General features: G+C 41.7%; 3 protein-coding genes across 3 annotated transcripts; 2 read left to right on the top strand and 1 right to left on the bottom strand.

Annotated features, from left to right (window-relative positions):
* Window positions 1–1,132: 1,132 nt before the first annotated feature.
* On the top strand, window positions 1,133–2,901 carry LOC308334022 (carbohydrate sulfotransferase 5-like). Its single transcript, XM_080790594.1, has 2 exons — window positions 1,133–1,258; window positions 1,586–2,901. Exon 2 carries the CDS (start codon window positions 1,631–1,633, stop codon window positions 2,822–2,824), a length of 1,194 nt encoding a protein of 397 aa, XP_080646720.1. The 5' UTR covers window positions 1,133–1,258; window positions 1,586–1,630; the 3' UTR covers window positions 2,825–2,901.
* Window positions 2,902–5,608: 2,707 nt separating this feature from the next.
* LOC308334257 (26S proteasome regulatory subunit 10B-like) lies at window positions 5,609–16,684 on the top strand. Its single transcript, XM_080790908.1, has 14 exons — window positions 5,609–5,723; window positions 6,343–6,422; window positions 6,506–6,545; window positions 7,014–7,066; window positions 7,200–7,267; window positions 9,043–9,157; window positions 10,069–10,156; window positions 10,298–10,359; window positions 10,725–10,848; window positions 13,085–13,146; window positions 14,057–14,177; window positions 14,787–14,867; window positions 15,219–15,290; window positions 16,415–16,684. Exons 1-14 carry the CDS (start codon window positions 5,639–5,641, stop codon window positions 16,531–16,533), a joined length of 1,170 nt encoding a protein of 389 aa, XP_080647034.1. The 5' UTR covers window positions 5,609–5,638; the 3' UTR covers window positions 16,534–16,684.
* Window positions 16,685–16,997: 313 nt separating this feature from the next.
* On the bottom strand, window positions 16,998–21,757 carry cgrrf1 (cell growth regulator with ring finger domain 1). The gene is made up of 6 exons (XM_080790907.1): window positions 21,571–21,757; window positions 20,491–20,627; window positions 20,150–20,321; window positions 18,738–18,885; window positions 18,307–18,414; window positions 16,998–18,002 (listed from the first exon to the last, which is right to left on the bottom strand). Exons 1-6 carry the CDS (start codon window positions 21,672–21,674, stop codon window positions 17,661–17,663), a joined length of 1,011 nt encoding a protein of 336 aa, XP_080647033.1. The 5' UTR covers window positions 21,675–21,757; the 3' UTR covers window positions 16,998–17,660.
* Window positions 21,758–21,979: the final 222 nt, after the last annotated feature.

Below are 21,979 nucleotides of genomic sequence, written 5' to 3'. Positions count from 1 at the left end.
AGTAGCTTTGGGGATAACTTTTGAACCAGATGGGATATAAATGTAAACTTGGTGTCTATTTCATAATTTGTGAGCATGAGAAACTCAATGGAATACTTATCTTTATGATTGGGTGTGTCTGGACCCCTAATTTACATATTTCCAAAATGGACATGCACCACCCAAAAATGAGTTTTACTGTGATTTTTACAGTGACAGCTGACTGTTATGGCAAAAAGTTTGCTTTTTAAGCAATGTGAGCACATTTGGCCAGTTTGAGCTTTCATTTCTATATTGACAATATGACTGCTGTCATAAATAATGTATGGTCAGATTCTAGAGTTGTGGGGATGATTGCACAGAAAGATCTGAGAAAACGCCCACAATGTATCTTTAAGATGACAAACGCATCCATACAATGAGAAAAGAGAGACATCTTGCGTGCCCAAAATGTAATTCCTGGTAAAGGTGTAACCGGTAATAATTACAGCGTAGCCTATAATTATACTATGACACACCCAGATTTGCTAACAATTTGGCTGGCTGTGAACTCTTGTGAGTTTGAGATTACGTAGAATGTTGTCCTCCATGCCAATGACAAGCCACCTCGGATGCCTTCCAGAGCAAAATGCATTCCTTCCTGTCCATCAAATGGAATCAGCACTTTCATCATATAGATTCTTGTTGGTAACATGTGTACTCTTGCTGATGTTAAGTACGGCACACAACATTCTGGTGTAGCACCCATCTGCAGGGTTGGCTTCAAGGTTCCACTTCCTCACTTTAAGATCTTGCTCTGTTGAGTTCCACTTCCTCACTTTAAGATCTTTCTCTGTTGAGTTGACCCATGAGTGCAGCTTGACTTCCTTCAGAGCAGTGCCTTCTGTTGTTGTCAGAAGTGGATGTTCCAAAGGGATGTTATACTTAGTTGATAACTTCAGTTTTCTTGGCATTCAGCCGTAGGCCAACCTGAACCTTGCTGCCTTCGACACAATCAATCACTCCCTCCTCATTTCACGCCTCCACTCCTCCCTTGGTTTAACCGGCTCCGCCCTCTCCTCTGTATGGATGCATCCCTGCTGTCCCCCGGGCCCCGCCCATCCCACTGCCAGCCACTATAGTATACCGATGGCTTAAAGAAAAGTCCTCTTTGTACACAAACATACACTAGAGATTGCAGTTCTATCTAAGGATTCACCTCAAGTGATCCCATCAAGGGATTTTGAAGGGTTCTCCATTGGAATGGTGTGGTCTGTCGACAGGCAAAACCGGCATTAAGGTAAGCCATCCACTGAGCCAATGATAATGGAAAACCAGAATGTGAGAGAAATGCTGTTTAAATATCTAGGATTCTCCCATATTGTTTAGTGAAAATCCACTCAATAGCCTACAGTGCCTATACCTATTTTTCTGAATTACTGTAATTTCTTGACAGCCTAGACTAATTAATTCAAAATGTTCACAAACGCAATATAATTTAAAAAAAATAAAAGAAGCTGGTTAGGCCAAGTGGTGCATTTACAGTACGTTGTATATTAATGACTCATTATCCTAAATACTTGCCGCATTATTGTTGCAAGAGTACAAGAGTACATTTTGTGTCTAGAGCTGATACAGCTCCAGAGGGAGAGAGAGACCGACACCAACCCAGATGAACCAGAGAGGAATCCATCCAGCCCAAGCACCAACAGCAGTACCACAGAGCGAGATTCACACGGCGATCATCATGCTTCACTGTAGACTCAGACTGGGCCCTCGGCCTCGCACCACTGTCCTGGTGATCCTGCTGGCCGTGGTGCTGCTCTACCAATGGCACAATCAGTTCAGTGTCACTGTCAGCCCCACGCCTCAGTTCGGTCCCTACACCCCCAGACCAATCAAGGGCAAGGTTCACGTACTGCTGCTATCGTCATGGCGATCGGGCTCCTCTTTCCTGGGCCAGGTGTTCAGCCAGCATCCGTCAGTCTTCTATCTGATTGAGCCTGGCTGGCACGTGTGGACCACGTTGCATAATTCCGGCTCCACGGCCCTCCGGATGGCGGTGCGGGACCTCATACGGAGCGTGTTTCACTGTGACTTCTCCACGATGAAGGCCTATATGCCGGATCTGCATGACGTGTCCACCTTGTTCAGGTGGAGCACCAGCCGTGCTCTGTGCTCCCCGCCGGTCTGCTCTCTCACGCCACGGCACCAGTTCAGCAACGAGACAGAGTGTCGTAAGCGGTGCGGTTCCAGTGTCAGGGGGCTGCAGGCGGCGGTCTGGGCCTGTCACACCTACAGCCACGTGGTGCTGAAAGAGGTACGTTACTTTGAGCTGGAGTCGCTCTATCCACTCCTCCAAGACCCAGCACTGGACCTCCGAATCATTCACATGGTGAGGGACCCGCGTGCCGTGGTCCGGTCGAGAGAGCAGTCGGCCAACGCCTTCATGGAAGACAACGCCGTTATCCTGGAACAGGGGGGCACCTCCCTGGCGGACACGGAGTACAGCGTCATGCAGGAGATTTGCCGCAGCCACGTGCGCATCCACAACAGGGCCACCTTTGAACCCCCAGAGTTCCTGAAGGGTCGTTACATGATGGTGCGCTACGAGGACATTGTGCAGGATCCACTGACGGAGATCAAGACCATGTTCGAGTTTGTCGGTCTGGAAATGACCGGGCCGCTGCAGGATTGGATCTATACGGTGACCTCGCAGAGCGCTACCGACGTCTCCCAGGAGTGGCGTTCCACACTGGCCCATGACAAGGTCAAACAGATACAGGAAGTGTGTAAGGACGCCATGTTGTTGCTAGGGTACAGGAACGTTGACAATGACAGAACCAACAACGCAACAAACCAATAATAATTAGAATGTAGTCTATATTCATAGTCTTTGATGATTAGATTTAAATATATTTGATAAAATACTTTTTCAAAATCTCTTTTGTCATGATGTCTACATTACAATGTACAATCCTCCGGGTCTATAAACATTAACACAGGAGGACCCAATTTTTGTGTGTAATCTGGTCTGCTTAATTCAACACTGATCTGCCCTGAAATGGCAGAAATTTGAGGAGATTGTTGGTTTTGTTCTGGAAGCCATGCATAACCTATTCAGAATGCAGCCCTCTTGGTTCTGTTGGTGCAATGAATAATTTAACCACTGACCAGTGGTTTAACCACCTAAGCTTATGTTGTATGACAAATAGCAAAGATTGGCAATCCACAGGCTCACAAGGTGGCATGGTGTGATGGCTTGTTGTGACTTGTGAGTGTGAGCTTAGATTGCATTAGGTACTATATTAGATTACATTTTTTATGTTTGTTATGAAACAACAGTATGCATGGATTACTACATAATGAGAAATGATTTGAAAGGGCAATATAGAAGCACATACAATTATCCAGTGCACATTCTTAGTTGTGGTATAGGTGGTGGATAATAATATGAACATGGTCAGCAGGACAAAAGACAATAAGAGAATATATAATTTAATGACCCCTGGATTCCATGTCATACATATAATCCCTGTATGTACTGTGAGGTCTACATATTAAGAACCATTCATATGTAACTATGCCAACTTAGTTTATGGAATGCGCACACTGCACTGCCTCAATAGAGATTTAATAGGCAGCGTTTTGGTCACAACTCACAAACATGAGGAAGAAACTGGCTTGCTTTGTTGGATTTCAATCTACAAAACAACTCGATTATAAGCTTGGTTTAAAATGTCAATTGAGTGTGTGTGTGTGTGTGTGTGTGTGTGTGTGTGTGTGTGTTTGTCCATCTCTCTCCCCGTTTCCTCTCTACCTACTAGCCAAAACAATATATTTAAAAAAATATATAGAAGTAAATTGATCCTACTGTTAGGCATTTATAAAATAGTCATTAGCTATAACTGTAATCCTGCTTCTTGAAAAGTATACTATTTATCTTTATTTACTGGGTTTCTTTGATTGTTGCACACAAAAACGAAATCATTATCCAGCTGTATTACATGACAGGTGTTTAGGGTTTGAAGGGTATGGGAAGTCTACATAAAAGGCAGTAGTCTCACCTTCATTTACAACGTGCATAACTGCATATAATACTGTAGATGTTTTAAAGAGACAGATTAAAATGGAATGTAATTTTGAAAATGGCCTGTTGACTTTGGTTCCTTCAAGGATAAAGATAACTCAAATGTTACATAAAAATCAAGGCTATAATAGGACTTTGATTGGTTGATTGAATACTTTATTAATGAATTGCACGGTACAGCAGGTACAGTTACAGCAGTAATGCTACAATGATAACACAAAAAACCCTGAGGGCTTGTTTGTGGTTCTACTGTATGTATTTGATTCATCAAGTAATAAACAATATTTTGTTTTGTTTAACACATGGAATTTTTAGAAATAGACCCTCTTGGGACAACAATTCAGGACGGGTTCTAAAGAAATTGAGACACTAGACTAGAGGATACCATGACATTTTCACTTCTAGTTTGTTTTCTTCAACAGTCACCAGTTGTTTATCGTGTATGTCCCTGGCATCATGGTACTTGACCACTTAATATGGATATGACAATGTGGTTGCGTTTTGGATTACAGTCTCATGGTGCATATTGGCTAATATACAGTGGGGGCTGGTACTGATTTTGGGTGGGGGGCTATAAAGGCATCCATTATACTATAATAGCATATTATGCTACGCATAGTTTACCCAGCTGCAGAAACAGCACCACATTCCAGATAACAAGTTACACTACAGCAATGACACTACTGGGGTCTATCTATATTTTGTTATAGCAAATGCTCCACGACACAAGCATAACAAGAGTTCCACTGATCCAGTGAACATTGTTTGTATGTGCAGATCAGGGGTCATCAACATATCCGTACATGGACAAACAAAACAAAAAAACATGTCCGTGGCAAGATGTCTAAACAAAATATTGTCCATAGTTTCTTCTTTTTTAATATTCACAATCTAATCTTAAATGTGTTTGAATATATATATTTTAATTGTTGGGATGACATGTTAATGAATATGTTGTAGGAGATGTGTCGTATTGTACGTGATACCTGTACCACATACAAGAGCCTACAGAATGTGTGACAGTGTGAGTCAACTCAAAAGTATGTTACCTTACCACCACCTGCATCTGTCCAACCAGGGAAACTCCCCCCTGTCAGGTGTAAAGGAGCAACTTGGACACTCAGGCATGAAGGAAGCATGAGTTCAAGTCCGTTGCTCTCCCCTTGTCCCCCATATATGGGGACTACTAGGTTGGTGGAGGGTGTGTAGAGCCCAGGATCACATTAAATAATTGACACAGGGGTGAAAAATGGGTTACAAAATCGTGGGGTAAAAATATAAAAAAAAAACACATCTTGCAGGAAAAGAGAGAATGAGAGAGCTTTACAACAGAAAGCCAACTATTAGCTATTAGCATTATTTTGTAAATGCCAGTTGTGGGACAGGGTCTCAATTTGTGGCACAGCTGAAAAGTATTGGAAATGAGCCAGGGACTGTCCCACGCAAAGAGGGACATCATGGTCACGGTCACCCCCGAGATGGCTCCATGTGGTCACCCTGCCTACATGTCTGTCAAAATTGTAAACAACGTGGGCGGAGACTTGAAGCAAAACACGTGTGACGTCTTTTCCCGTCATTCAGTGCGGCATCATGGAGGACGGCAGAGAGAAGGGACTTCAAGACTACAGGAAGAAATTACTGGAACATAAAGAAATTGACGGGCGGTTAAAAGAACGTAAGAAACTAACAATGCAGACCTCCTGTGTTCTGATAATAAAACGAACTTCTTTATTTGTTCAGAAGTGCTGACTGTGCGTTATCAGCTAGCCGTGTAGTTACTAGTTAGCTAGCTAGTGCTTTGTCATGCAGTGGGCATCTCCATAGACAATGAATGGATGGACGGGAACCGAACCGGCTAGCTTAATGCTAACGATGACAAGTGCAGTGTTGATTTGATAATGATGTGGTTTTATAGTGGTTTTCAAACGTTTTGTCTTCAAGCAGAGAATACTAATGGCATTCGGTCAATTTGTTCGGTTTTGTCCATTAGAACCCCCTCAAGTAGCCCTGAGGCAGTAAGCATTGCTTCTTCTTATTCCTTTTCTGACATATTATTTCTGTTAAATGATTGGGTAATGCAATGTTTGGATCATGGTTTGTTGAATTATTGGTCTTTGGAATGTTTTAGTTTTAAATGTATTTGAGTGTTAATTTAAAGCAGGGATGGTTAATAGACACACAATACATTGTGTGATCATAGTGCTGTTTAATTTGATAGTTTTTTAGATTGTTGTTGATGTCCTTGTCAAATAAAATAAGCATAAACAGCATCAATGTTAAAATTGTGTTTACAGTGCGAGAGCAGCTCAGAGAACAGACCAAGCAGTATGAGAAGTCAGAGAATGACCTGAAAGCTCTGCAAAGTGTCGGACAGGTAAGCCTCACTATGAACAAAGACAGATGACTCCTATTTGATCACTGACAGTACCTCCTCTGACATTGTCCTCTGTCTTGTAGATTGTTGGAGAAGTGCTGAAACAACTGACTGAGGAGAAATGTAAGTTAATAAAAATTAACGTTTTGCAACCTTTTTAAAGATTAAAATGTTTGAGTTTGGATTCACTTAGTCCCATCTGTCACCTCAACTCGGACAGCGTTTTCATCCTGGAGTTGGGCTGGTGGTGGTACTGTATATAGGTATTTTGTAACGTTTTGCAAATTGGAAGGTGTTTCCCAATTAAAAAATGTGTTTCATATCGTAATATAATTTTACTGGCCAGGTTTTACTACAAACATCTGTAGGACCATGTCAGTACATTCAAATTTGCAATATGATGTTGGAAAATACGGTAGGTTAAAAATACCTTCCATTTGCTCCCGGCACCGTACTGAATGGGAATGCTAATGTAAAAGAGTCCTGAGCTTCACCACTGTGCTCTTGTACTGCATTCTGCAGATTGAAACTGAATGTAAATTCAGTGGAAGTCTGAAAGTTGTTTTTAATTTGTAATGGTTCTCTTTACAGTCATTGTCAAGGCTACAAATGGACCTCGGTATGTGGTTGGATGTCGCAGACAGGTGCGTAGGTTAATGGAAGGTGTTGGTTGTTTTTGTTCTTGAGAAAACTGTTTGTTTGCAAAGTGTTCCTGTTGCAATACTCAAGGTACATTTTAATGATGCTGTATTGGATCTGATATACTTTTCTTCACAGCTGGATAAGTCACAGCTCAAGCCAGGCACCAGAGTGGCACTGGATATGACTACACTCACTATAATGAGGTAGGTGGGGCGAGGGCAACACTAATGTGACCCGTTTCTACTAATTCTTGCCCATTGGGAAATGGGAACCTAAAATTGCTTTGAATTGTCATTGCTTGTAGGTTGAGCCACAAAGTGATGTGTGAGACTATTGTAGTTTTCTTATTTCTTACTTTTACCCTCTTCTGTTCTATACAAGACTCACTGTGCACTTACAACAACCTTGGCTACATTGAAAGTGAGGGCTTGCGCTCAACTGTATTTCCGAGGAAAAATAAAGGTGATGATGATCTAGGGGTGGGACGATATGGGTACCTCACGATATGATATATGTGGCAATATTAGGCCCACGATAATGATATTACCGCGATAGTTGCGAGATTTGCAAGAGATTTCATCAATGTACAACTGAAAATGAAAATAAATAAAAATAAAAGGCAATAATCAGAAATTACTACCGTAAATCCTCAATTTTTAATCCAGGCTTTTATTTGTCTCAACACATTCTGATAGCGGTCTTATATTGGAAGGAGGCAGCTATAAGAAGGAGGCCTACAGTATATTTCTACTTTTCAAACTGATCATAATGAATAAATCACATTTGTGTCAGTTAGAACCCAGTAAAAAAGTTGCAGGTTGCAGTTGCAGGTGCTCACTGGTCACTTTTTTATAACAATATTACTTATGGTAATAACATCAACACATCAATTTAACTTGAACAACCAATGTCAATTTGAAGCTATGATTCCCTGCTTTCATATGACATGAAAACAAATCCAATGGCAGTCCCTCAGTCAAATCTGGTCACAAATATATGGCTAACTTTAACTGAGACATACAGTACTACAACAGTACTGTAGTCCAGCCTATTTATTGCACATTCAAATATCTGTATCTTGTCCTACAGTTAGGCTAATGACAAATAAAATAAATTATATGGTAGGCTATTTCCTATAATATCAAAGCAACTTATATGAACAGTGCAACACTGCAGTGATCTAACTCTAACGGGGTACATTCACAATGAGAGAGAGAGAGAGAGCTCGTTTGTTTCATAAAAGGTAGATCTGCTATCAACATGGGGCTGCTGTGACCGCAGACAGCAGCCCCATGTTGCTAGCAGATCTGCTTTTTATGAATAAAAGGCTACAAGTCTACTAGTAACTTTGTCATGTTTTACGGACGACACGCAACCCGTTTTTCCTCCTGGAATTATCCCCCGTTACGGACGCTCCGCGACCCGTTTTTCCTCCCGGATTTTATCGATATTTGCCGGCGGCATATCGCGGGAGGAAGCATCGAGATATCACAACATCGATATTTCAGCACACCCCTACTTACAACAATAACATTCCTACCCAACACCAGTAGTAGTTAATTAGTGAGAGAAACATGGTACTGGAAGAAAGTATTTTGTGGGCTTCTCTCTTCCCCGACACGTTCCATTGTTGTTTAACATTATGTTAAAGTGGTTGATTATATAGTAGCATTCTCTAATGATTAGATGACTTATAAGATGATTAACCATTTAAGCTCTCTATACTTTGTTGTATGTTGAATAGCAAACATGATCACGTTTGCATCATGGTGCGTTTTGAGCTTGTAGATCTGTTTTGCTAGTAATGACATGGGCCAAATGGGAGACGCCACGTTGAAATTGGTTAACCAACAGCTTGCAAGATCTGTCCAAGGGGTTTGTCTTGTCTCGTATGCAACGTTACGTGATTGTATGAAACTCTTCATGTGCTATTTGTGATTTCCGTGTTCATAAAATGTGTTCCCTCTTATTCCCCCAGGTACCTGCCCAGAGAGGTCGACCCCCTGGTATACAACATGTCTCATGAGGACCCTGGCAGTGTCTCGTATTCAGAGATCGGAGGCCTCTCTGAACAGATCCGTGAGCTCCGAGAGGTGTGTCATCAAGTAGATGAGTTTAGAGCAAGGCTCTTAAATGTTTTTCCGTCAAAGGACCCCTTAGCTGAGAGTCGACAGAGATGAAGCAGCGCCACTACACCCCCATTACATATTGTATAAAATTGTGTTTTTTTTCATAGATTTCATAGATGGCTTCATAGTCTTGTTTGACAGCACTATGTAGTGTTGTGTTGGATTCGTGTTAATACAGTATGTGTTTTAAACCCTCAAAACCTTGCCGAAAATATTTCACCCTCAGAATAGAGATGCTAGGGTTTAAGTGGTTAATTTAAAAAAGAAAGTTCCTAATTCATGACACAAATATTTGGCACTCCCCCTGTAGTAAATCCCCGGCCCCCTGTTGAAGCCCCCTGAGTTCAGAGATTGGCTCAAATCTGAGCCATTAGACAACTGTATACTGGGGCAAGTTGTATATCTAAGACAGGGGTTCCCAAACTGGTGCGTGCACCCCTTGTCCCCTTGTGGTGCGCGAACACCTTCTAGGCCCAAAGGGTGCCATTACCCTTTTCATGTCACACACCCCCTAGAGTCTAGGCCGGGGGTGCGTGACATGAAAAGGGTAATGGCGGTTTTATGGTGTTATTTAGCACAAAGTTTACAAACGGCAAAATCTGGTAAACACTGTTGTAAGGAGATGTACCTGTATAGAGCAGCTGCATGTCTCTCAGTGTAGTGACATTCTGTGATTATTTGCCATCGTCATATTAAAACATTTATCATTTTCGACCAAATGCAACGAGACTTCTAGTGTTGGGGCGTGCGTCAGCTAGGCCGGGGGGTAACAGGTGGTGCACACTGCTGCACGGCCCAAAAAGTTTGGGGACCGCTGATCTAAGAGAACTTGTCCTGCCAAACATGTTGAACAATAATCTTAATTTCCGTGTTAGGTGATTGAACTGCCGCTAACCAACCCAGAGCTGTTCCTGCGAGTGGGAATCATCCCTCCAAAGGGCTGTCTGCTCTATGGACCACCAGGTGAGATTGTTGAGTAAAACCCTACTACCCTAGTACTGCCTACATTATTGGTTTCATTCTCTTTAGTGGTTTTAGAGTAGCACAGCAAAGGTAAAAGTTCCTTCTGTCCTTTCTCATGGTATCAAACAATTCTTTCCATAGGCACTGGGAAGACTCTTCTAGCCAGAGCTGTCGCCAGTCAACTGGACGTCAATTTTCTAAAGGTGAAGAGCATAACCATGTTTACACATATATTAGTGTTAGTGTTGATGCACTACATTGTTCAATGTCGTTCTTTTCGACTTACATGACCATTTACCATAAGGGTACATGATGTTGTTTACTTTTGCACTTTGTATGTCACTCTGAATAAGAGCACCTGCTAAATGCCTGGATTTTAAATCCTATAATGCAGTGGTTCCCAAACTATATAACTTATGTAATTTATATTTCCATCTGGGGGGTGCATCAGCCAGGTCGGGAGATAACGGGGTGTGCATGGCCAAGAAGGCTTGGGAACCGCTGCTATAGTGTATCGAAATGTCCTGTTAAAGTTTTGTGTGTGTGTGTGTGTGTGTGTGTTATACAGGTGGTGTCCAGCTCCATTGTGGATAAGTACATTGGTGAGAGTGCACGGTTGATTAGAGAGATGTTCAACTACGCCAGAGACCACCAGCCCTGCATCATCTTCATGGATGAGATCGATGCCATTGGTGAGTTATTTCACTTGGATTGCTTTGAAGTCATGATGTTTTAGAAGGCTTATTTTCTTCATTCGCATCACCAGCAGAAATTAGGAATTTCTCTGTTCATTTCTCTGTTCGTTTTGTTTTGGTTGATTTATCGTATCACTGTGAAACTAAAATTAAACAAGCCATGGATGTGTTATTTATTTATTTGCTGTTTGCAAGGCATTACATTTAATGTTTCTGTCCCCACAGTTCTATGTACTGCTTTTTGAGTGGTGATAGCCACTCCCACCGCTATGTGTGTCTCTGTGTCTGTCTGTCCGTCTGAGTACGGAAATAGCGTTTGTTGACCACCAAGTGTCACTTTTGCGCAGCCGTACACACACAGTCACACAGACACACAGACACACAGACACACACACACACACACACACACACAGGCCAGGGAGGATGGCTTGTACAGTATTGTACTACAGCACGAGTACAGTACAGCCGCACTCAGTTCAGATGGATCTGAATTTTATGTCTCTGTCAGCGACTGCGTTGGGCAACAGCCGTGGCCTGAGGCATTACGTTTTCTGGTGTTCCATCCCACCGTCTGCTTGTTCACCTTGAGGGAATTTCATTACATCTGGCACAAACATCCACTTGGACTCAAGGATGAACTCATTAAAATGTGTTGGTCAAGGTCACTGTGAATTATGACAGGATTTCACACAAATGTCAAATTGAATAAAATGAAGAGCACTGTGATCCCATTCATGGAGGCGTTGTCTCAGGAACGCTTGTAGGGAAATTTTATTTAATTAGGCACAAACATCCACAGATTAACTAATGTACAGTAGGTCAACCTCACCAAATACATATCAAAATAGTGATGGCTTACATTTTCCTACAAAATATAGAACCTTTATTAAATTCCTGAGACATTAAATTGTCTCAATATTATTTGACACACATGGATGTATTGTAAACTGAAACTGGTTTGTGGAGGCATACAAACTACAATGCAGTGTTTCTAATATATTGGGGCATTCACTTCTAGTCATTTTTACTAGTCGACTAGTTGTTTAACTACCTATTCTTTGGAAATAAATATTTGTACATTAAAAAACTGTGTACATTGGTGACTGACTATAACCAGGGGGAACAACTTTGTACCGGGCCGGGGGGAAGACCGCACGACCGGGCCTCACCGAACCTGACTCCCAACAACACTACAACCCCCCCCCAGAAAAGAATTATACATTTACGCAAACAGTTGCTGAGATTGAGCAGGCGTGCATGCACGAGAGAGGAGTTATGTGTGAGGAGCTGATCACAGTCACAGATAGAGGGAAAGTGTTATATTTGGCCTATTATTTATGCTATATATTATTGACTGCGTCTGTGTCACAGTCAGACATTGTGCAGCAGCGCGCACACATGCTAGAGGGAGAGAGAGAGAGAGGGGTGCTGCTCGTTAAAAAATAAATAGGCTACTCATCTTTGTGTTCCCCCCCCCCCCCCCCCCCGGTAGCTCCGCCTCTGACTATAACTATAATCTACCTGATCTTGAATAGTGGATTTACTAGTCGACTAGTTGCTTAATGCCCTAATTGCGAACGCATTGAGCACTTACTATGAGACCTAGCAGATCATGTGTGTGTCTGTGTGTCTGTGTGTCCCCCCTTTGTGCCCATATATGGAGCTGAGTGATTTGTTTGTGATTGATGCAACACACTCCATATTTGGACGTATAGCTGCTTTGGGGACTCCTTATATGGTTATGGCTAAGTTAAAAACTTAACTTAAAAATAACTTAACTTAAAAAAATAACTTAAAAATAAATCTTAAAAAAAACCAAATATGTACGAGCTGTGTTCGCTTCCCGCGTTTGCGCGTCTTACTGGTTAATATATATATATATACTGTATATATATTGTGTGTGTTGAGTCAAGTGAATGATTACCATCAATCTTTGCTCTTCTGTCAGGCTGTGTGAAGTGAATCAATCCTTCAGTTTCTCTCCTCAATAGTTATTTTTTCACTTGGATTTATTTCATCTTCCAATATCATCTTCCAGCTCTATATAGTATTGTCAGGTCACTGGCTCTGTCCTTGATTGATCTCACAGCTGTTTGCTTGTGGAATTGAAGTTTATTTTATGGTTGCAGACTTGCAGTCAGTGTTCAGGTCTGCTCTGCTAAATGGTAAATCCCTTGAAGGTCAAATGAATGTGTGATCAATATTAATGTGTTTGTTCCTTCATGTATTTCAGGTGGCCGTCGTTTCTCAGAGGGAACTTCAGCAGACAGAGAGATTCAGAGGACTCTTATGGAGGTACTCACTTCCATTTACTAGACAGCTTGAGGGAGAACAGTTCTTAGTCATCAGTAACCACTTTGAACCTGGCATTCCTATTATTATTATTTGTAGACGGCACCTCAGGAGCAGTATGGGTTAGCGCCCCAGCCTGCATCCTCTGTGAGGAGGAAGCCCAAAAATCTTCTGTGAGGCCTTTAGGAGGGCCATTCGAGCCGCAAGTGTAGCCTGCAGTACTACCGTTGCCCAGCGGTGGAGCCTGCAGAACCATTGCGGCTCAAGAATTCACCACTCCTGAATGAAGTGTCTGGTGCAACACACAGGTCCTAGCTGTACTCCTGGTGAGAGCAGGAGTGGACCTGGTGAGACGTAGGAGGGGCCCGGACAGGAGTCAACCCACAGAGCCTAGTCCCTCCACATGGCAGAATAGTACCTCTCAGTCCCGGCATAGTAGTTCCGAAGTGGTTCCAACGGATTGTGTGGCCCTGGTCTTTCCCTAGTGGGTCTGATCGAGGGTAGCTACTAGGACGCAAGTCGGGACTTGATCACCCCGGCTGGGTCACCCGAGTGAGGGGTATAATGTTCGCGAGACCCGAAACCTTGATGACCTTGGGATACATCACTGAGGATACGTCCCAGTTGCATCCATGCGATGTATTTTCGTCCTTTTAAAAACATTTCCAAACATTTAAAACGAATTGTAAAAATTACATTGTAGATCTGCTATTTTTGTTACTTTTGCACGACACTGGCATTCAAAGGTATAAACTATGAGGACATTCATTCATGAAAAAATATAGAAAATATGAAATATGGAGATCATACGTTTCTGCCCAACAGCTATGATATGCAACAATCTTGCAGCCCTAACCATAAACATGTATTCAACTTTAACTTGACTCATTTGAATCCTCTGTGTGATCCTCAGCTGCTGAACCAGATGGACGGTTTCGACACCCTGCACAGAGTAAAGATGATCATGGCCACTAACAGACCTGACACATTGGATCCCGCTCTGCTGCGTCCTGGCAGGCTGGACCGCAAAATCCGTAAGCTCACCGCTCCCCTCTAGGATATTTAGCATAATCGTTTCCATGCTGAAAGATGTCCATACATATTTATATATTGCCCAAATGATATATGCTGGGTTCATGCTATACCTATCTAAATTTACTGTGTTTTTCTTGTCGTTTTCTTGCATTTTGTCTTTTCCGATTTTAGGTGATGTTTTGTCTTTTGTTTTCTCTGTACAATAAACAGCATTTGGCAGCTACGAGTGTGCGTCTATACATTTGTTCCTTTTCTAGTATTTTTCCCGTTGACTGGCACCTCACAAGATGCTGTGCACCTGTCTGTTATAGTTTTTTTTTTAAAGATTTTTTTTTTTGCGGCTTACGCCTTTTATTGGTTTTTTTGAAGGGACAGACAGTAGGCTGACAGGAAACGGGAGAGAGATGGGGGAAGACATGCAGTAAAGGCCGTGTCGGGCTCGGGAGTCGAACCCGCGGCACACTGCGACTGGATTACCAGTCGGGGTGCCCAGACGGTTACGCCACCGCCTGGGCACCTGTCTGTTATAGTGATATTTTTATGAACACTCATTGTACCACTGAGTTGTCATTAAGACAGACTAAAATAACTTTCTTCTGTTTGTACAGATATCGAGCTGCCCAATGAGCAAGCTCGTCTAGACATTCTGAAGATCCACGCGAGTCCAATCACTAAACATGGAGAAATAGGTTTGTTAAAACGCTACATAGCTCATCTCTTTCCACAATAAGACATTGTACTCAGTGTTAGGCCTGTCAAAATTATTACAAATTTGCTATGTCGCAATTATTTGAGCTAATCACAATTATTTGGCATATCTCTAGAATAGTTTTCATCTGTATAAAAATAGCCAAAACTCATTTGGCACTGTAATAGCCTTTTGAATTTATGTTTATTGTACAATGCCAAAAACACAATTAAATCATTAATTGAGTTTATGATGGTTAATCAGCAATTAAGATAAGGGTGGGGGGGCGGAGGCCTGATGTAGACCATTAGTCTGCTTTTAAACACATTGTTCATTATTACTGTCTCATCAGATTATGAAGCCATCGTGAAGCTGTCTGATGGATTCAATGGAGCCGATCTAAGGAATGTGTGCACAGAAGCAGGTAGGGTTGGGATTGTTCTTCAAAACAAATCTGAAACCATTACTAAATCAACTTATTTAATTCAAGAGACAATTTCTTAGATAAATAAACTAAAATGTTTTTATTGCACTTTGTGCAGGAACAAAATTACTTTTGCCCGAGATGGTCTAATAAACATGATGGCATGCTGCTTGTATTCATCACTAAGGTCAACAAAATAAATTGTAGCCTTAACTGCACCAGTATTTTAATTAACCAAATAGCCTAGATCCTTTCTACATAATGTTTAAAACAATATGGCATATATTACTTATATTTAATTCTGCGTGTGACATGTATAAACACAGAATGTGATACGACCTTGTTGTATCACAAATACAGCATTTCCCCACTAGTTTGTTCAGGTGTGCCCACAGTTTCTCTTACGTACCTGTACACAAGATGTAACAATAAAGCACAACCTTGAACCTCGAGTTGAATAAACAACTGGGAAGTGAGGATGTGAAAATAAAAATATACATCACTTGTGATTTGCTAAATAATTAAGAGTTTAACAAATTATACGTATTAATATTATAACATATTGATAGTTTTAGCTTGTTCTAACTTAACCACCTTGGATCTTGAAGTCCCCAAGTGGATCGGTAGGTGCAGATATAGTTATTTTCATATGTTATGTTAATAATTTTACGGTAAGAAAACAGCTAGGAATTCACCTTTAATAGTGATTACAATATAACTAACAAAATAATTCCTGGTATTACCAAATTAGTTACAGTAACATATCCCTAGCCATAGGGGATTTGACTGAATGAATATTTACCCATTCAAGATTTTATCCACAGATGCAGGGTGCACATTTTTAGTATTCTATCGATTACTTAAAAAAAATAAAATTACTATCAACAAATTTAGTTTAAATAAACTAAATGTAACCACTTACACACTGTTTCATACTTCAGCATACAACAGTGTCACACGAATATAGCCAATCTACAAGCTTGATGAGGCATGTTGAGCTTGTACTGTCCATGACCCCAAATCGATTCTTATTAATCATTCATCAATAATTTGTCCCCATCATCTGTTGACCCCTACACAGATGTCTCTTAGTTAGTTTATGTTGACTTTGTGTTTGTCTGTAGGTTTGTTTGCCATCCGTGCGGACCGTGAGTATGTCACGCAGGAGGACTTTATGAAAGCTGTGCGCAAGGTGGCAGATTCCAAGAAACTGGAGTCAAAGTTGGACTACAAGCCTTTATAAATGCTTTTGCGTGTCTGTTTTTCTTTTCCACATGAACCCTAGAGTCCTTATTCTGGGGGTGAACATTGCAGATCCACAAGCTCACAGCGTGTCACAATATGATCAGTGTGAGCTTGTAGATAGGCTATTTTTAGCAAAGAGATTTGGTATATTGGGGAGGGGGGGAGGGGCCAAGGATAGACCCCAGAGGGACTGAAGTATAGGGTTTAAGTTGCAAGTTTTCAAAGTGGGATATGCGTTTTGCTGTGTTATAACACATAAAGGCCAGAAAAACAAAACAATGTTACTTATTTTGTATGTTTGTGGAAAGCGACATTGTATAATTTATTTTCAGTTGCCAACAAAGTGACCTCAAGTAGTACATTCACTTCATGTTATAAGTCTCTAGTCTGACTTTCCTGCTATGTATCTGAGATTCATCATTACATTTGTATAAAAGTATATAATAAAATTAAGCCTTACAATTATACACTATTGTTGTCTTATTTTATTTCATAGATATGGCTAGTCTAGCTACTGTTAACAGTAACACATTGACAGCCTAAATTAAAACATATTTAATTCATCGCCTTCTTAAACTAAGGGCATGTCATTTATTTAAAAAAAATATAAACTGATCCAAAACATCAATTCATTCACAGGCAATTTGAGGAATGTGACTTCCAATGTGTGATAAGAATCAGTGAATTGCTCACTGGTAATCACTGTTGCATAATGATCAAAGCCCTTTATTACTTTGCTCACTTGCATTGCTTGAAATAGGTCCTACCATGAGGTCCATGAGCGAGAAGCATCATCTCTTGAAATACTGTGACTACATTCAGAGTGATTGACACGTGTTGCCGAGAAATGCAATCAAAAAGCGGCAAGTACGAATTTACACCCATGTGCATTTCATACACATTCCAAACAAAGTTTCATTTAGAATTCTACTTAGTTAAAACCTTCACTCAATGGGAGTTTGTACTGAACATGAAATCTACTACTCGGCTAAATATTCTCCATGGAATAAATATGTACATAACATACAATAATATATACATAGAATATTCTGTTATTTGGTCTTAACGAACCAATAACAATCCAGTGCTAATAAATAATATTAACTTGTTAAATACAGCATTTGCTCATTCCTCTTCTAATAAAAATGGCCCGTGTAACAGAGCAAAGGACTCCAGCACGAAGGCTCTGCATATGGGACAGTGCTGAAATCGCGACACGCAGCTGTCACACACGCATGCATGTCTGCACGGCAGCAGCACGCGGTTCACAGGTGCATTCTGGCAAACAACGCAGTCTTTGCCTTTTTTCTCGCAGCAGTCCTCTTCGTCGCCGTCCTCTAGTTGGGGTTGCTCCGGGGCTTCACTGGGCTCTGTGTCGCTGTGCTGTGGTGCCTCTGGGTTCTCTGTGCTTTGGTCTGAGTCTGATGGTCCAAACGACTCGCCGTCCTCTGCTGACATGAACAGAGGCTGTGGGAAATGAGAGACATCGTGCTGGTGTCACCGTTTTGTTATAAAAGCCAGTGAGAAGCCATTCATCCACTTATTTGGCAGCCAAGTTTGATTTTCTTGGACATTACTCGATTAACTACCCCAAGGCACCATTTTGTATCTATTTGTTGTATTTCTGTTGAAACACATTAAGTTGTATGTAATGTGCATTGCAAGTGAAGTTTTACTTGACGGACCTATCCAACAAGCAAAGTTTTCAGAAAATGAAGCAATATTTCAGAACACGGCAGAAACTGTGGTTAGTACATCCCCCATGCCATACCTTTAGCTCATACATGTTCCCCTGTGAGGTGAGAAGGTATTGAAACAGGATGCGTGCAGAAAGGCCATATTTGTCATCCGGCACATGGATGACTGTCACACTGGCCACCTGGACAGGAAAGCAAGCAACAGAAGCATGAATACAGCAACAAAAAATAAAACAAGAGTCACAAACAGGCTTTCACACTTACAATGACCAGCCCAAAATAGGACTTTGGGCTGTCATTTCTGTCATTTTAGATTTTGCGTTGGTTATTAAAAAATAGCAGATATATACAAGCTCAGAGCGTGTCATTTCGTACTGCACTGCAAGCTTGTACATCTGCCCCTTTTTTTTTACTAATCTTGAAAGTGTGAGTACTGATTTAGAAGGCATTTTCAGAATCGTCGAGTTATGGTGCATCAGTAGGTATGCTCATCACTAGGACTCACAATGTTGTATGCCTCCCTGGCTTCTGGCTGTGCCAGAGTCAACACCGCCACTAGAGGGTAGCGATCTCTTGGCAATGGACCAAAGTCTGTGATTCCCAGATCAGCTGGTAAGACCATGTGAACCTCTTCTTCATCTCCACTGCCAATTCTGAGTGGTTGGTGAAGGGATTTAACACACAACACATGCCTTGACATGGACTTATTGGATATAACTGGAACACAGATTCCCAAATATACATAAATTACATTCCTACTAACACCAGTGGTTGTCAAAGTGGGATTCAGCAGGAACCCTCAGGGTTCCAGAGTGTTCTAATTCGACCCTTACAGGTCTGTAATAAAATTAGGGCTACAACGATTAATCGATTAATCGTAGTTGTCAACTAATTTAGTAATCGAATCGGCAACTAATCACTAGAGTTTTTTGCAATTTATCATAGATGATTTCCCACTTAACCACTGGCCACCTAGCCTGAGCTAACGCTAGACATTTCTGGCCTAGATGGGAGGGCCGCGGCTCAGAAAAACGCGCACCCTGATTGGTTCACCGATCTGTTCGTCAGCCCCGGTCTCTCCCCCCCCCCCCCCCCCCCCCCCAGTGCAGCACTGGTATTGTGTCGAAACCACTGGTTGCTCTGGAGTATACCATTCTAACGGACTGTCAAAGTTATTTCCACAGAGTCGGCACACGTTGGTTTTTATCTTAGACGGTGTGGTGGGTTATTCAGCCATTCTCCTCATTTTCCTCGCATAGCCTCGTTTGAAGTTCTACTGGTAATGATTTCCTCACGGTGTTATTTTGAGGTGTGCACACCACTCAGAGCCCTGACGTCACGTAATTTGGAGCGACGCCTACGCGGAAGGGTTGACTCCCACTTTTAGACCAGTGCAGCCCATGCGTAAATCCAGGCTTTCATTTTTCGCGCACACGAAATGAAAGCCTGGGTATCGAGGCTACTGGCCACCTGACTCTGTCCAGGTGGCCAGTGTGACAGTCATCCATGTGCCGGATGACAAATATGGCCTTTCTGCAACCATTAGTATCAAGAACAAAACATATGGCTTGAATATTTATTTTTAAATTACCTATTTGAGTTCAGAAGAGTACTCTTCCTTTTAGACTGACACATGTGTAGCTATTCTTTAATCAAATGTATGAGCTTGAATTATTTTTTTATTTTGTTTGTCTTTTATTTGAATAGCAGCCTAATCAGCAGCTATTTAAGGTGATAGCTAAATAAGTGTCATAATCCGATTCATCGTTTAAATAATCGGCAGATGAATCGATTATGAAAATAATCGTTAGTTGCAGCCCTAAATGTGTACACTCTCAGACTTATGCAGGTCAGACTCATTGGAATTTAAAAAGTTTTAGAACTACTCTCTTCCAAGTGCTGTGTCATAAAGGATACTGGAATCTGTGGCTGTACTGGTACTGGAGGATGTGCTGGAACTGCTGTGGGGTGGTGAGTCTTTGGCCATATTGGTGTGCCTGGAAAGCCCCCTGGAGGGCATGGACTCCACAACCCCAGAAACAGGTCAACACACATGGTTCCAGGCAGCAAGGCCTCAGAGATACACCCTCTAGAAGGAATGGAGATGTATTATGTGGTGAGCAGAGGAACCAAAGCCACATGTTAGTTTATTTCTAGGCTAGCTTTGGCTATGGAGGACCCCAATGGAAACAAGCCTTAGTGCTTTTGTGCGTTTTTTTAATACTCTCACCTTGAGTGGTGAGTGAATGTGTTCTTACCATTAATTGAGGCCAGCCCAGAGCCCACCTCCAGGGCAAAGGGGTTGGTCACCTGAACCATCCTCTTCTCTGGTACTGGTAACACTGATTCTGACTCATCAGAACTCCGTAGTATCACTGGCACATCAAACCCAAACCTATAGGGTACAGAGTGAAGCAATATGAAGTCTAGGACAGAAACAATAAAATCCTTCCTGGCTAATCTCACTAACACTACACAGGCAAAGTCACACCTGAATATTTGTTTTTAATTGTCATCAATCAGTTCCACTGTCTGCAGGCTATGGCCAGTCTATTGCTTACTTGGAGCCCAGTTTGTTCTGTGTGTCCCCAGGTCCCCTTAGGGCTGATGTAATCGATATGAAGCCAGAGATTCACAGGTAAGCCAATATTATTATTAGACCCTGTCCCTTTTCCCTTTCTTTTTTATGGGCTTGCTGGCACCAAGGCTAAAAAAAGCCATGATGATGATGATGCACTTGCAAAAAACAGACTTAAATTATTGCCTCCGTTATTGACAATCACCGGGAAAAATATATGTATAAACTTTAAAGTGCTCACACTGAATTCACGACAAGCCAACAACAGCAATTCGTTGGTATGACGCGGACAATAATTATAATCCTGACACGTCACCGAAGTAGATTAAAAGTCTAATTTATACCCCATAGTATGGCGGTGTCGCTTGCCAAAAAAAAGAAAGAAAAGGAACAGATCTAGAGCTCTTTTTGGCAAAGCAACTCCGATGCAGCACTGTTGTCTGTTGCGACATCATTTTGGAGACACACGTCCACATTACAAAATACAAATGATGCTGATCCATAGCCTCGGCCCTCGATCGGATCAAGACTATGGCATATATGTATATTTTATAGTTTTTGCATAATGTGAAAGTCAGACTCGATCAAATAACATAAATCTATATAGTCTTCCAAGGCTAGCTGATCCCAAAATTGAAACGAGGCGCTACTGTAACCTTAAAATGTATTTAATTAACATATTTTGACTAATGACAACATTTACCACAACATCATCGTCGTCCTTGTTATTACGTGACACAAAACCAGTAGATTTACTTACCAGCCAAGGACCATCGCCGCCGTGACAACGAAACATAACGACACGACGCTAATGTAAAACAACGGGGAGTATTCATACAGCGTCACTAGAAACACGGCGACCATTTCATATGGATTTCAACCCGATTTTGTCCTAAAATCCGAGGATAAACAACAACATCCATGCACTGACATCATCAACAACACACTTCCGTACACGGACGGTGGCTTGTGAGGGGATTGGTCGTGGCTTCGGGGCGAAAGCAGCAGCTGATCTACAAGCTCACAACGCGTCGCGTTCTGAGCTTGTGGATCTGCTACTTTCTAGCACAGATCGCGCTTGTACAAAATGATGCGTATTTTACACGCATTTGGGAGGAGCACGTATACATAGCTTCTATCATCCATTGAGCGCTCTAGTAAATGCAGTG

The sequence above is a fragment of the Protomyctophum bolini genome, assembly GCF_963924005.1.
Source record: "Protomyctophum bolini genome assembly, chromosome: 19".
NCBI classification, from domain to species: Eukaryota; Metazoa; Chordata; class Actinopteri; order Myctophiformes; family Myctophidae; genus Protomyctophum; species Protomyctophum bolini.
Note: the sequence above shows the minus strand (reverse complement) of the source record. Positions and strands in the feature narration are given on the sequence as shown.